Source organism: Alosa pseudoharengus, unplaced genomic scaffold, assembly GCF_046254945.1.
Source record: "Alosa pseudoharengus isolate Yale_2024_CS ecotype anadromous, Long Island Sound unplaced genomic scaffold, YU_APseudo_1.1 YU_APseudo_1.1_scf_11, whole genome shotgun sequence".
In the NCBI taxonomy this organism is placed as follows: domain Eukaryota; kingdom Metazoa; phylum Chordata; class Actinopteri; order Clupeiformes; family Clupeidae; genus Alosa; species Alosa pseudoharengus.
In genome coordinates this window covers 26,013,347-26,027,545 of record NW_027468576.1, presented here as the reverse complement: position 1 = coordinate 26,027,545, position 14,199 = coordinate 26,013,347, and the positions used below count along the sequence as shown (strand labels likewise).

General features: G+C 46.5%; 1 protein-coding gene across 3 annotated transcripts in view; it reads right to left on the bottom strand.

Annotated features, from left to right (window-relative positions):
• atp13a3 (ATPase 13A3) overlaps nucleotides 1–14,199 on the bottom strand; it is a 43,807-nt gene that overhangs the window by 24,233 nt on the left and 5,375 nt on the right. The window contains exons 2-8 of one of the 3 annotated variants that reach the window (XM_076278608.1): nucleotides 7,176–7,250; nucleotides 3,383–3,464; nucleotides 2,407–2,580; nucleotides 1,915–2,097; nucleotides 1,620–1,690; nucleotides 1,402–1,479; nucleotides 365–440 (exon numbers count right to left, since the gene is read on the bottom strand). In XM_076278608.1, coding sequence (XP_076134723.1) covers nucleotides 365–440; nucleotides 1,402–1,479; nucleotides 1,620–1,690; nucleotides 1,915–2,097; nucleotides 2,407–2,580; nucleotides 3,383–3,427 — 627 coding nt within the window. In that variant the 5' untranslated portion in view covers nucleotides 3,428–3,464; nucleotides 7,176–7,250. Of the gene's footprint in view, nucleotides 1–364; nucleotides 706–1,401; nucleotides 1,480–1,619; nucleotides 1,691–1,914; nucleotides 2,098–2,406; nucleotides 2,581–3,382; nucleotides 3,465–7,175; nucleotides 7,251–14,199 lie in introns of those variants that run through there. The other 2 variants (XM_076278607.1, XM_076278606.1) reach the window with 2 other exon arrangements.

Sequence of the window (14,199 nt, the reverse complement as noted above, 5' to 3'; positions counted from 1 at the left end):
AGAAGAGAGTCAGCAGATGATCAAGAGTTTGTCACGTGCAAGAAGAAAAGTCAATGGGGAACATTAGAGGAAGGCAAAAAGACAGCGGTGAGGAGATAAAGGAGGAAGTGGGGGGGGGGGTGAGTGGTGGGGAGAGGAGGAAAGAGGAGGAAAGACAAGCAGAAGGGAGATTTACAGCACTTTGATCAAGGCATACGTTTAAGTACACTTTACATCAACTCTGGATGGAAATGAATAATTAATGACGAAATCATCATCTTTGGCTAGATCACAGGGGTAACATGATGCGTTTGCTGCATGAGCAATTCAGGGCTAAGGGGGTATACTATACCTCACACACATACACACACAGACACAAACCTACCTCCTTAATTAGCAGCTTGAAAACAGAAGGCACTTTCACTGCAATTTCATTCACTCCAAAAAATAATCTCCTGTTTCAATGATAAGAACACATGAAGGAACAAATTAGCAAATTAGCACTGCGTATTTCTATGTGTGTGTGTGTGTGTGTTTTTGTGTGTGTGTGTTTTTGTGTGTGTGTGTTTTGTGTGTGTGTGTGTGTTTCTAGCGTTCCTCCTGAGCAGTGGAACCTCAACCACCTCCACTGCTCTGAGAGAAGCCCTAATCTACTCAGGTGAGGGGAAAGCAGATCAGGTGCGGAGAGCGGGCAGGTAAAGTGGGTTAGCGCTGGCCTGGCCACAGGGAGTACCGTTAAGGGCTCAGCGGGTGAGGGAGTGGCTCCTACACCCCCCCCCCCCCCCCCTCACTGGGACTGGAGCAGGAGGGGGAACACTGCAGTTCCTTCACCCTCACAAGAACAACATAGTTCCTATAAAGATCTGAGAAATACTTCTGCAGGGACTTTGGAGATTTGTTTCCACAGAGAACCCTTGAGTGGCAAAAGAGGTTCCCTGAGGCCATTAAATATGCTATAAAAGTGCAAAGCCCAGTTTTCAGTAGACGCTTCAATGGTTCTTCCATGGAGACATGGATTCTGCATTGCTGCCTATTTTTCCAAAAGTGACCAGATAAGCTGATCTGCAGCAGTGTGTCTGGGAGGATTGGCTGGCCTGCCTTGTCCAATCCCTCTCGGGGGATCTCCTCGCCGGCAGGATTTAGTGGCGCGACGCTTATCTAACCAGCACGGTACCGGGACTCACCGGCTCCACCTCATGGGCCCGAGCCACTCAGTCAGGTGCATTTAGCAATTAAGGAGCCCTGTAATTACACTGTGCACAGTGCTCACTGCAGTGTGTGTGTGTGTGTGTGAGAGAGAGAGAGAGAGAGAGAGAGTGTGTGTGTGTGTGTGTGTGTGTGTGTGTGTGTGTGAGTGTGTATGTAAGTATGAGTGTGAGTGTGTGTGTGTGTGTGGGGGGGGGGGGGGGGGGTTCCCCCCCCTCCTGCTGGTTCCTTGAGAGCCCTGCGCTGTGCTTCGAGTGGACGGTGGAGCAGGTCACCTCCAGATCCTCCAGGCCACTACACAGGAGGCGGAAAGAAGGTAGAGACAAGACAGCAACTTCAATAACTTAAGGTTGTAGCGCAGGAGGCAGAGATTACTTCAAGGTCACTGGACATCTCTGGACTATTGTGTGTGGGGAGAAAGCAGAAACACTTACGTGAACACCTCAAAATTCTGGGACGTGTCACTCCAGTAGTACTTTGTGCTGTGGAGTGTGAAATAGCGGATCTGGAGGACAATGAGGAAATGAAGGTCAGCAGATTCAAATGAAACACATTTACTGTCAGTATGCTTCGTGAAGTGTGTGGGGCAGTGAGAAGATAATGTGTGAGAAAATGAATGAACGTGTGAGTGTGTGTATAATACGCATCATGTCAGACCTATGTCTGTGCGTGTCTAAAAATGACATATCTGTGTGTGTGTGTGTGTGTGTGTGTGTATGTGGGTCTTACCTGCACAGGCTGGTACTCGGCATACTTGTGGATTAACTCCTGGGGGGGGCTTTGGGAGTTGTGGGTGGTATGGCCGTTGGCCACGGAAGTCGAGGTGGTCTGAGAGTCCAGGTCGTCAAACGGGTCCCTGCCAGGGGCCAGCATCACGCGCACCTTAGCCAGGAACCAGCGTTTGAACTCGTCCTGAAACACACACAAACGTATTGTGGCACCAACTAGGACATATGTAAAAGTGAACCAAAACAGTTTAGACAAGTATTAGTGTGTGTGTGTGCATGTGGTGGCACAGGACTATCTCATCCCCTAATATGGAAGTACAAAGTATGTGTCTGTGTGTGTCTGTGTGTGTGGGATTGATTCAGTTTATGTGTTTTTATGTGTGTTTATGCATAGTCATTTCTGTGTGCTTACGTTTGTGTGTGTGTGTGTGTGTGTGTGTGTGTGTGTGTGTGTGTGTGTGTGTGTGTGTGTGTGTGTGTGTGTATCCCATACTGTGGACTGGAGCAGCACCATCTCGGCCTCCTTAACGGTGGTGCGAGTGCAGGTGGCCTTGACGCACCACTCAGGCATCCAGTAGAGCAGCAGCAGCAGGAAGCCGCCCGTGCAAACCACCCCCACCCCCACCAGTGCCAGCTTCCAGCGGCACAGACGGTACCCGCCGATCTCCTACACAGGGGGGAGGAGGGGTGAGAATCACACTTCCAGGAAAACAAAAACAAATACAAACAAACAAACAACCCACTGTACTCAGCGTGGAGGCTGGCATGACTGACTTTCAATCTGTTCAATGGTGGCTCGGATCATATAAAAGCCTTGTTCCTCAAATAAATAAAATACCAAGACTTCATCATTTCTCATAGCTTTGGTCCTCTGAACTGGCTGTTTATTTTATAAGCATGCTCAAACAAGTGCTGTTTCCCCAACACACAAAGCCCACAGTGGTCTGTACGCACATCCGAAGATGAGAAGTCTAAATGGTTTGTGTGGCTAGGCAGTGGTCACGGCTAGATGCCCATTTTGCACAGTGCTTAGGCCATGTCCCGCGGAAATGTGATTGGCCCAGTGGTAATGAGCGGACGTAAATTAGATTGGATTTGCCAAAGTCATTATGCTGGGAACCAGTCGAGTGGATCTGGTGGATATCTCTCTGGAAACTATGCAGGGAGCGTGTGGGTGTGTTTTTGTGCGTGCGTGCATGTGGAATGCAGCTCACTGTTTAGGCTCTAAGGGAACCAAAGACCTGAGTTGAGAACAGCTTTTAGTTGCCCAGACCACCAGAGAAGACCTTGGCTGCTGCAAGTCCTATTAATTCCTGTTATTAAAGATTGTTGAGTTTTTCTGTTGATCTTTAATACTCCACCTATTCCCACTTCTCCATGCACCACTATTCTGTTTTTTTTTTCCATTCGTCTCCCTCCGTGTTCATCCATCCATATATTTACCCAGCTCTCCATGCACTTAGACATACCATCTCGTCCTCCAGCCCCTTGTTGACGATCTTCAAGTCCTCCATGGTGAAGCAGAGTCCAGCCCAAACCACAGCTGCTTACCTGAAACAGACAAAGACACCATCCAGAGCATATTAAAGAACCCAGTCAAAATAACATGGTGCAAGTTTTTTTCCACAACCCTTGAAAGAACTCAAATAACTTCTAATAAAATGAAGGAGAGACTGGCTCAGAGCTGTGAAGCAGATGAGCAGCACGTTAAAACTGCTGTTGTCACTCTCCATGCTTCACGTTCCATATTTGACCCATGCGTTGTGGTCTGATTATATCGGGGCCAGAGATCAAGGGTACAGTACGCGAAAAAGGGCCACAGATGGAAAGGCCTTCATGCGCAGGCACGCTGAGGGGGGTTCGACAGTCACGGCAGCACATGACTGTCAATGTGGAGAGGAGCTGGGACTAAATTACACATGGTGCCTGCTGGCCACAACACCAGGACACACCCTGAATATAGAAATGCTCACCAACACATAAAGATATGCACGCGCGCACGCATGTGCACGCGCACGCATGTGCACACACACGCACGCGCACACACACACACACACACACACACACACACACACAAATGCGAGTGTGCATGCGAAGCATTTCCGGCCCCAGTGCCCCGAGACAGCTGAGGCCTCTAAGAGGAGACTCTGGATTGCTCCGGCTGGCACACATTTGATGACACAGTCAGAGCCAGGGTGACCGGGACACTGCAGCCTGACAGTAACATAACCTCAACCCTTCTGTGTGTCTGTGTGTATGTGAGAGTGAGAGTGTAAGTGCGTGTGAGTGTGTGAGAGAGATTAAGTGAGATTAAGTGAGTGTGAGTGTGTTTGTGAGAGAGAGTAAGTGAGTGTGTGTGTGTGTGTGTGTGTGTGTGTGTGTGTGTGTGTGTGTGTGTGTGTGTGTGTGTGTGTGTAAGTGAGTGTGAGAGAGAGACAGAGATAGAAGTGTGGGGAGGAGACTGAGGATTGAGGACTACTGGAAATGAGTATGCCAGTGGCTTACTGTGGGGCAGAGAGTGAGAGAGTGTGTGTGTGTGTGTGTGTATTATGGATGTATGTGTGAGTGTGATTTAGAGAGACAGAGTGAGGGGGGAAGGGGGGGGTGGCAGGGGGAGGCAGCACCTCTAACACACAGCCGACTTTTCATGCCAAGGCTTTAGTTCCATGAGATAAACCTGCAGATATAAGGATCATTACATAAGATCCAAAGAACCAACAAGCAATTTGGGGCCACAAGCCCAAAGCGGACTCTGAGTAAACCCCTCATTACTGTAGACAGAAGGGAGCTTAATGCATAATGAATGCTCAGACACAGCCTATACCTCAGTGGGACACTAGCCAAAAGGATCTTCTTTTATAATTTCCCCCAACACTGCAAAGAAAACAATGAAAGAAAGAATGACTGAATGGTCTGAATTTGACAAGTTATGCAACCACACCCCTCAGTCCCTTTTGGTTAAACTCTTAGAACTCTTTCACACTCTCCAAGTTCCTTGTGGGAATTTCTGAAAGACAAAACATAATACTATACCTACTATACCTATATATAAGCTCTCTCACACACACACACACACACACACACACACACACACACACACACACACAGCTAGCTCTAGCGCCAACCCTCAGGGCCCTGCAGGAGGGCATGTGTGGGTAAATAAATAAGTTAAAAAAAAATAAAAATAAAAAAAAGATTGTGCCAGGTGCTTTTCACCAGCCCACAAAAATACCAAACATATGCTCCGGAGCGGTATAGTGCCCAGAGGGGGTCTATCCTCTCTTTGTATGCGGCGCTGTTTGCGTTGCATGAAAGGCCAGATCAGGGAGATTTAGCCGCGCTGCTGCGCTGAGGGCCACAGGCCGGGGAGGAAACGGGCCTGCCTGTGCTCGTCTGTGATTAGCAGGAGCACAGAAGGCTGGTCTCTCTCACACATACACACGCACACGCACACACACACACACACACACCACACGAGCACACCCAACCACACACGTGAGGGCATGCGTGCACACATGTGGACACACAAAATCTCTCTCCCTCCCTCCCACTTTCTCTCTTACTCTCACTCATTCTCTCTCACTCTGACACACTCACACACACACAAAATCACTCACTCACACCACACCGGCAGCCGTTCCCATGGAAAGAATGTAGATTTTAGATACTCCGCCAATTTCACATGAAATGCCCTTATCATTCCATTCCATGACGGAATGTGCTGAAAGCAAACTCCTACCCTGCAACGGAAACTACTGATAATCCAATTACCCATCCACAAGTAACGGCACGACTAACCTATGCAGTTAGCGATTCATTCGCTAATTATGAATGATTCACAGATGTTTAGTATCAGAGGTCAGAAGTAGCCTTACTACTCATGCGAAGGCAGGACACACCACAACACTGAGTTGAGGAACGAGGAAACCAAAATGTAAATCAGTGACACTGGTCAAACTCAAGCACAGAGCAGTTATTTACGCCTGCATGGCAGCAATGCAGCCTCCACCTACTTGGACCCACCGAGATAGAGAGAGAAAGAGACACACAGACAGAGTTAGACAGAGACAAACAGAAAGATAGACAGGGACGGGGACGGGGGTGGCAGAGAGAGATTACAGATAAGGAAATCACATTTTATACGGACAGCTCTGCTGAAATAACAAGAGAGTGACAGATTAAAATGACTGATTAGAGAAAGGGAAAGCCAACACAAGAAAAGGCCAATTTAAAGAGCTCAAGAGACAGACAGAGAGGAGGAGAAATAACAAGAGAGAGTGGGAAAAAGAAATAGAAAGATATGCAGACAAACAAGCACAGTGCATGCAAGACAGAAACAATGAGTGTTGGGAAGAGAGGAGGAAAAGATAGAAAAAGGAGGCGAAGACGACCAGTATAGTGCAGACTACAGAGCCCAGTATAGTGGCAATGAGTGCAAAGGAGACCCAGCTAGTTGGCGGTGGCTGTGTGTGAGTGTGTGTATGAGTGTGTATAAGTGTGTGTGTGTGTGTGTGCTGGTGTCGTGGCTCTTGGCAGAACTTGCCGCCGTCTTAACAATTGAAGGCTGTCGCACAGTGGAGGCAGCCAGGCTCGAGAGCGTCGCTGGGGCGGCTGACCGCATCACCGCCACCAACCAACCCCCCCCCCCCCCCACTGCGCTCCTCACCTCACGAAGCCCCTGTCCCAGTGCTGTGCCACAGGCCCTGATGTTATCTGCCCCCCGCTCTTTCACAGCCACACAAGGGGAAATTTTGCTTGGGGCCAAGCCCTTCCTCGTATTTATTGCCAGGAGGCCAGGCGCTAGGCTAGCACGTTTCTGATGACAATAATAAGGGAGGGAAAAAATTGGCCCGAGCAAATTTTTTTAAGAACTGTTTAAGCAGACAAATGACATTGTTTTTTTTTTATGCTTGGAGGGAGGGAGGCCGGCTTTGCCCTCATGTCTAAACAAAGAAAAGGACAAAGACTCAACAAACAAAAGCTGAAACTCATAGGCAAGTGACGTCATTCAGCTAATGGGTTTTCATTACAGTGAAAGTAAATGTCACATTGGACTTGATTAATAATCATGAATTCCCACTGATTAAGTAATGTTCTCATGTCACCGTCACAAGAAATTTCAAGACAACCATCTGGATCAGTGCTCAAACATGCTCTTCATCAAAACCCATCTCAATTGTTCACCCAGGAGAGCTGACGATTTAACCAAACCCAGAGCAGCCAACTGCTGCTTGGTTCAATCACCTGAAAGAGTGGTCTTACCTGCACACCTGGGACGCAATGGCCCAGGATAGCCTTCAGACTAGAAGAGCTCTCTCACGGCACAAACCTGGACCCCTGCAAGCAATGAACATGAGAGAGACTTTTGAGTAATCACGCACACATACACACACTCCAAATTCTTTCCTCATCACACACCCTATTGTTGCACTGTTGACCGGTCAGGTCAGTTTGCTCCAGATAAATCTTGCATGTACAGAGCAGTCCAGAGTTAAGTTGAATAGACAATGAGGTTATTTATCTACTGAGGTGAAATACATGATGTCAAAGAGAGTACAACTTCTTCAAGTAATGATGTTGCATTCCTGATATCCCTTTATTTCAGAAGAAAAAGTCATTTACTACATCATTCTGGTTAACACTGCCACATGACAAATGCATCACACATTACTCTGTCACTGAGGACTGAGGCCATAACACTACTGAGGACTCCTCATGATACTGTACCAAGACAAACAATCTACTCACTGTACTACTAATTCTGAATGTCATTCCATAAGCTAAAAATAGGTCTACTTCCCAACACCGCCCAAAGCATTTATGGTTAAAAAATCGTCTAACAAGATTGCTGAACAAGAGGTCTAAACATAGGCCAGAATCAAACAACACATAAATGATGACCACTGCACTTCTCATCTTCATTCGATTAGTCCATTTGAGCTGGCCACCCACCGGGGACAAAGATGCGTCCCCTCAGGGGGGCATGCGGCAGAGGAGAGTGTTGGGGCCGATCCTCCCGGCCTCTAGTGATACCCACAGGGGAACGGACATTAGTCTCTGTCATGTTTGAACCTTTTTGTCAATGATGCTCTCAGAGTCTTCCTGACCTAATCTTCAATTTGAACTGGTGCATTAGAATGGATGCAGATAATTACAATGACCAGAAAAAAAAGGATGACTAGGCTCAGCAGGAACAGATTCGAAATTAACCGCACACTGCATCTGTGAGTGTGACAGCACCAGTTGGTTTGCGGGACATTTCGAGGGCCTTACAAACAGCCGATGGTGAGCCACCATTGTGTCAGAGACCACCAGGTTCATGAAAATTCAACGGCGTGATTGAGACAAACTTCAGCAGAGCTTTGCATGATCTGCCTGCGTCTCTCCAGCCCCTAATCAGGAAGAGACATTTCAGTGATTTAGAGGAGATTAGACGGCCCGAGTGCCTGGGGCACATGCACTTGCCCCCTCACTCCATCTGTGGACAATGAGACCGCAATCTTTAACAATGAGCATGACTTAATGACCAGGACAAGAATTCTAGGAAACTTTCAGAGGAAGGGCCCTTTTTTTTCTCTCTCTCCCTCTATGCCTGCGATCATACTCTGAGCTCAATCTGCTTTTCTTTATCGCTTCCCTCTCTAATCACAATCTATTCTGTGGCGGGGGGGGGCTACTGTCCCCGTTCGGCCGGGCTGAGCCACACCGCGCCGCCATATATCACCCCCGACCCGCTGCCCTGTCCCACAGTCACGCGGCCCCTCTTCCTGTCACTGAGGTCACCGCCTAGACCTGCACCCCGCACTCCCACACCCAGTCTTCGCTCACTCACTTACCATAAATGTGTGTGAAAGTAAGAGCGAAATGGGTAGGACTGGTGTGTGTGAGCGTGTGTGTGTGCATGTGTGTGCGTGTGCGTGTGTGTGTGTGTGCGCGTGTGGACTGAATTGAGAGTGAGATAGATGAGTGAGAGTTGAATTCGAAGCTGAATGGAAGAATGGCGCGCTGAGGACACTGATAAGCCTCCAGCCCAAACCACTCATTCATGGGCCCATGCTGTCAGACACCATTCAGCAGCTGGGTGGGCCCTGTAGTTATGGTGTGACCCAAAGCCATACTATTCAACCGCTGACAGCAGGAACTCCATCATAACTGTCTACATTCCTTCCTCCAAGTCAGCAGCTCTTGGTGAGAAATACAAACTGCACAGAAGACGTTGTATCTGCTGGGCCTACAAAGAACATTCAAAAAGTACTTAATCTTTCAAAGAGAAAGAATAAGATACTACTTACAGCAAGAGGAGGGAATTCAGAGGCATCTCAGAGACCAACACTTAGATAATGGATACACTCCTCTCTTGGGTTGGCTATATGGAGCCAACAGTTAACAGGGTACATGTGTTTAGTCATTACCCATATGTGCCCATTATAAGAATGACAACGCATGGCCAACCACGGTCATCGCCACAAGACAAGGAGATGAGCAAATGTTCAGACAGCTGAGTAGTGGTTTCACAAACATCTGATTCATCACTCATCACAGACTGACAACAGTGGTTCTTTAGCCTACCACTAAAATATCATTAGCTTGTATGTTATCACAAAGAGGTTTTGACTATAAAAAACCTTGCAAACAAATGGACAAGCAAGGACCTTTAATAACTCTGTCTTACTGCACCTTGCTTGAATCTGAATGGTTGCCAGATAGGATTGTTTACTGACGGAATTCTATCTTTGCAATTATCTGAACTTCCTGGAAAGAAAAATTGCACTATTGCGATCAGTAATCAGTGCTATCAGGCAATGACCAATGAATCCTGAACTGGTGCGACACAAGAGCTCCTTTTCAGCTAGTACTGGTATTTAACAAAAATATGATTTTCTCTGACAAGTTTATTTTTAATTGTAAGCTGCTTACACAGCCAAGCTGATAATGTTAATCCGATTGAGGGTCAATAACTTGCATTGGGGGTGTGATCAAAGCGAAAATGATGTTGAGAAAATAGCCCCTCTCAATGTGAGAATCAGCCTACCAAAGTGCATGGACTTAAGAAAACGTCAGAGTCTAAACAGTTATATTTATTTCTGTAACGTTAATTTCTTCAAGAGACATATGAAAGTAATTAAGTTATTCAGCACACTATGTCTGAACTTCACCCTCTCACACAGAGTGTTAATTACAACTTACATCTCTTTCCACTACACATTGTACTAGTCTAAGCATGTACAATGGACTTACATGTTCTCCAATAAAGAGGGGATTAAAAAAAATAACCCACCTTATTGTGCTTTCCGCTAAATATCAGGACGTCTCCACAACATTTACAATCTTCCCTGGGTTGTACACCTGCAATAACAGGCACCTTCGGCCGGATCGAACAATATGGTAATTGAGAAATCCTCTACACTTTATAGCCAACACGGATGGCAGACGTCCACTGCCTGGTTAGGAAAGTGAACACTGAAGGAGATGAGGGACAGGGCAGGACTTGAGTCGAGCCTTGTGATGCGTCGCACCTCACTGTACACAGCGAGTCGCACATTAAGAGTGTGAGAGACAGAAACAGAAAAGAAAGAAAGGAACACTTTAAATCTTTTAAGATCTAACAGCCTTGGACCCTTAAGTCAGGCCACATGTTCCTGGATTAGTGATACTGAGCTACAGTCTAAGAGGGAAAAAAACTCCAGATAAACCTTGACCAGATTAAGCCTCTTTTTTACATAAATCATAATTGTTACAGAGGTCGGAGTAGCCGCCACTTTGCCCTGCTGCAGGTAGGACTGGGGTGGATCCAGCGCTCTTCTTCAGACACTGAAGAACATCTTTCATGTTGAATATAAAAGAAAAGAGAAGCAGACATTCTCTGTAGAAGAATATGACAACCTTGTGACCGTGTAACTTGAAAGGCTTCAAGGAGTCTGTGACTGTTTTGAAGCAAGTCACTTATTGATGTACAAGCTGAACGAGAATGATACATTCCTTGATCTTCTATTTTACCAGATCCAGAAATGTTATTTTCCTGAACAGTAACAAATTGACACTGTGGTTGTACTTCATTGATCTGGTCTATCTGTTCTGTTCTTTTTCAGGAAAGAACAGTTTGAATTTTGAACTCTTGGCTGGAGTCTTCACTTTGATCTTCGCACAGTCTTCCCAAATTTCACATTTGTTTCTATTTTCATCCAAAACACTTCATCACGCCCCCGGAACGGAGGGCCGGTTTATCTTGGCCTTGTCGGAGGTAAACCGCAGGCAGGGCACTAGAAAGGCCTCCCTCTTCACAGTCCGTCCCCGCGTCAGCGTGAGCAAACACGGCTCAGCTGCTCAAGGGACTTGCACCATGTCAGGACATTTCTCAAGCCAGCTCTGATTCAACACTGGCAGCCTTTCTATCATGGGCTGCTGTCTTGGAGTGCACCTGTGAAAATCACATTCGGCTCAGGCTCAAAGGCCCCCAGGACAAACTGCTTGTGGCGCCTCCGTAGCTCATTCCAAAGGCTCTTAATCCTCAATTGACTAGCCTGGCGGGTAGGGGTGTAAATCGGAGTCTTCATGACGATTCGATACAATATCGATTTCTTAAGCCAATGATTCGATTATTTTCGATACTTCAGAATTCCCCACGATACGATTCGATACGATTCAATACTCAATATTTTTACATGATATCTATGAAGTTTCAAATAAATCAACAAAAGTTCGGAATGTAGGAGGTATCTAAAGCCTTCGTTATACAGCCTCATGTCTTTGCATATAAAAAAAAAACCCACCCGCAGCTTAGGAGTAGGTAGTGCGCTTACATCGGAGCCATAGACAGAAAAAGAAAGGTCGGAGCTGATGCTGAAAATAGATAGGCAAACAAACAGGCGGCAAAATAAACACATTAATCGATACTCTTGCGGACGAATCGATGCATTGAATCGCCTGCTGCATAATCGATGCATCGATACGAATCGATTAATATTTACACCCCTACTGGCGGGCCATCCTATATCATTGAAATGTATAGTCTGGAATCGAATCATTCACCTGCTTAATCCAAGGGGCGGGCAGAGAATTGTCTTTCAAACTGCCTAGGCATGCAATAGGCCAGCGCTACGACCATATCCGTATCCGGTCGGCAAAACGGCAAATACATCCTTCTTCGAAAGGAATGACTTAAGTGCATTGTGTTGCTCTACTTTCAAAGAAAGTCCAACTCCTCCAAAGTTGACGCCAACACCGATTCAAACAACCGCTCTTCGTTCGCCATAGCCACCTTCCTTGTTGTTCACCGTCGCAGGACTGTCGTTATCCTGTTAAGCCCGCCTTAAGACTCTCTAACAAAATAGAGCGCTGTGATTGGATGAGGTCCACGGCGTCAGCCAATCAAAATTCCTATGGTTCGATACTAGACGTACAGGCTGAGCAAATTAATTTGCTGCCGCTAGGGTGCGTCTAGATCAATCGACATCATCGTCAGTCAGGATAGGGTGAGTGTTTTGGTTACTGGTGTAGCAAGGGGGAGTAATTAAAGGTATGGTCTCAAATGCTGACTCCAGTTTAACCTTGGCATTGAGAGACAGGATGGCCCCTGTGGCTTGAGGTTGATGATGTGAGTGTGACCCATTGCTGGTGTCACATAGAGGGTGACAATTTTTCGGGACTCCCGCGGGTCACGGTATTCCCGCGGGTTTCCCGCAGTACGGGAGTAAATTTCACTGTTGGTAACGTGATTGGGACGGGACAGGAAATAATAAACGGGAGCTGGCGGGAAGCCAAAAATTAGGCTATTAACTTAAAAAAATGACAATGCAGTTAGTGCGCCCAAAGACGTGAGACATTTCGTTTTAGAAAAGATAACCAATTACAACCCACAATACGTTTGTTGTTGATTGGTAGCCTATCAGAGCAAGACAAGCAGCTGCCCTGTTCACAATCAATCAGCTTCAGATAGGCCCTAATATAAGGCAAATGGATGCAAAGAAACAGTTACAGGCGAAAGTGTCAGCAAAGGACAGCTCTATTCAATTGCACGAGCTGTCCGGGAAAGCGGATCTCGTTGTTTAATGTGTCATGCAATGTTGGGGCATGGCACCTCAACGATCGCATTCCTCAATATATTTAGTAAGGGATAATGTATAGAACGCCGGTCATTGTCGGGAGATAGGTCCCGACAGGGCGAACCGGACCCCGACGCGCAGCAAAACGACACAATAAACTCCCCACGATATGACTCTTTAGCCTACATAGCCTAGGCTATAGCCTATTTGTTACCGTTTCATCATGGCTTTTGCTGAGAAACAAATAGTTCGCAACAACACACGCTGAACTTGAATCAAACATTCTTTAGAACACAGCTGATCAACCGTCTGCTTTCACTTTTGAATAAAGTTCCAATCCTTGCGTAGTGATATGAAAGAATTGACTTAGAAGCACAAAGACCATTTTCCTTGACAGCGGTCTGTTATACTTAGCAACGGTCTGTTATTCAGAATTAGCAGACCGCCGAACGTTGGGAAGGCCCATTCAAGTGAATGGAGCATTCTGCAGCACTATGAAGAGCCGTGTAATAAGCCTATATATCGCATAACCTGGCGGAACGCAAAAAATAGTTTTGTTTACTCATAGCAACAACGTTGCTATGCTTCGCTGGTTTAACGTGATGAGAACGGTGCAAACTTAACTGATGGGATGAGATCTATGAAATGATTTAAGCATAGCCTACAGCAAAGTACTGTAAAATATGTAATTTTAATGTAGCCCAAAATGATCGGCTATTAAAGAAAAGTTAGACAAGGCTTTCTGCCCTACCAAAATGTAGCCTATGGTCACCGCACGGAACTGTAGCCTAACAGTCGGATAACTTTAGACATCAACATATATAGGGAGTGGGACGGGATTCGGGAGTCTTTCTCTCGGGATTTTGCGGGACAGAATTTTTTTGGGGGGGCTGTCACGTGATCGGGATATGACGGGAGTATTTGTGCGGGCTCGGGATGGGACGGGAGTGAAAATTGCTTCCCGTGTCACCCTCTAGTGTCACACCACATTTGCAGGTGTTGGAGTAAGGAAAAACCCAAACAATGCAAGCAAAACGAGATGTGGTTTTTGTGCCCTTTCATACCCAAGCTGGCAGAGGTCAGGTCTGTGAGCAGCATCAGTGTGCTCTTTCGACTTTAAATGTCAGACAGGCTACATTGTATGACTTGGCTTGAAGGCCACACAAAAAACAAACAAAACTGGTCCTTAATAGGCCAACTGCCAAAATCAATGTTTCTCCATAGATTAAGTGCAAGCAGTTGAC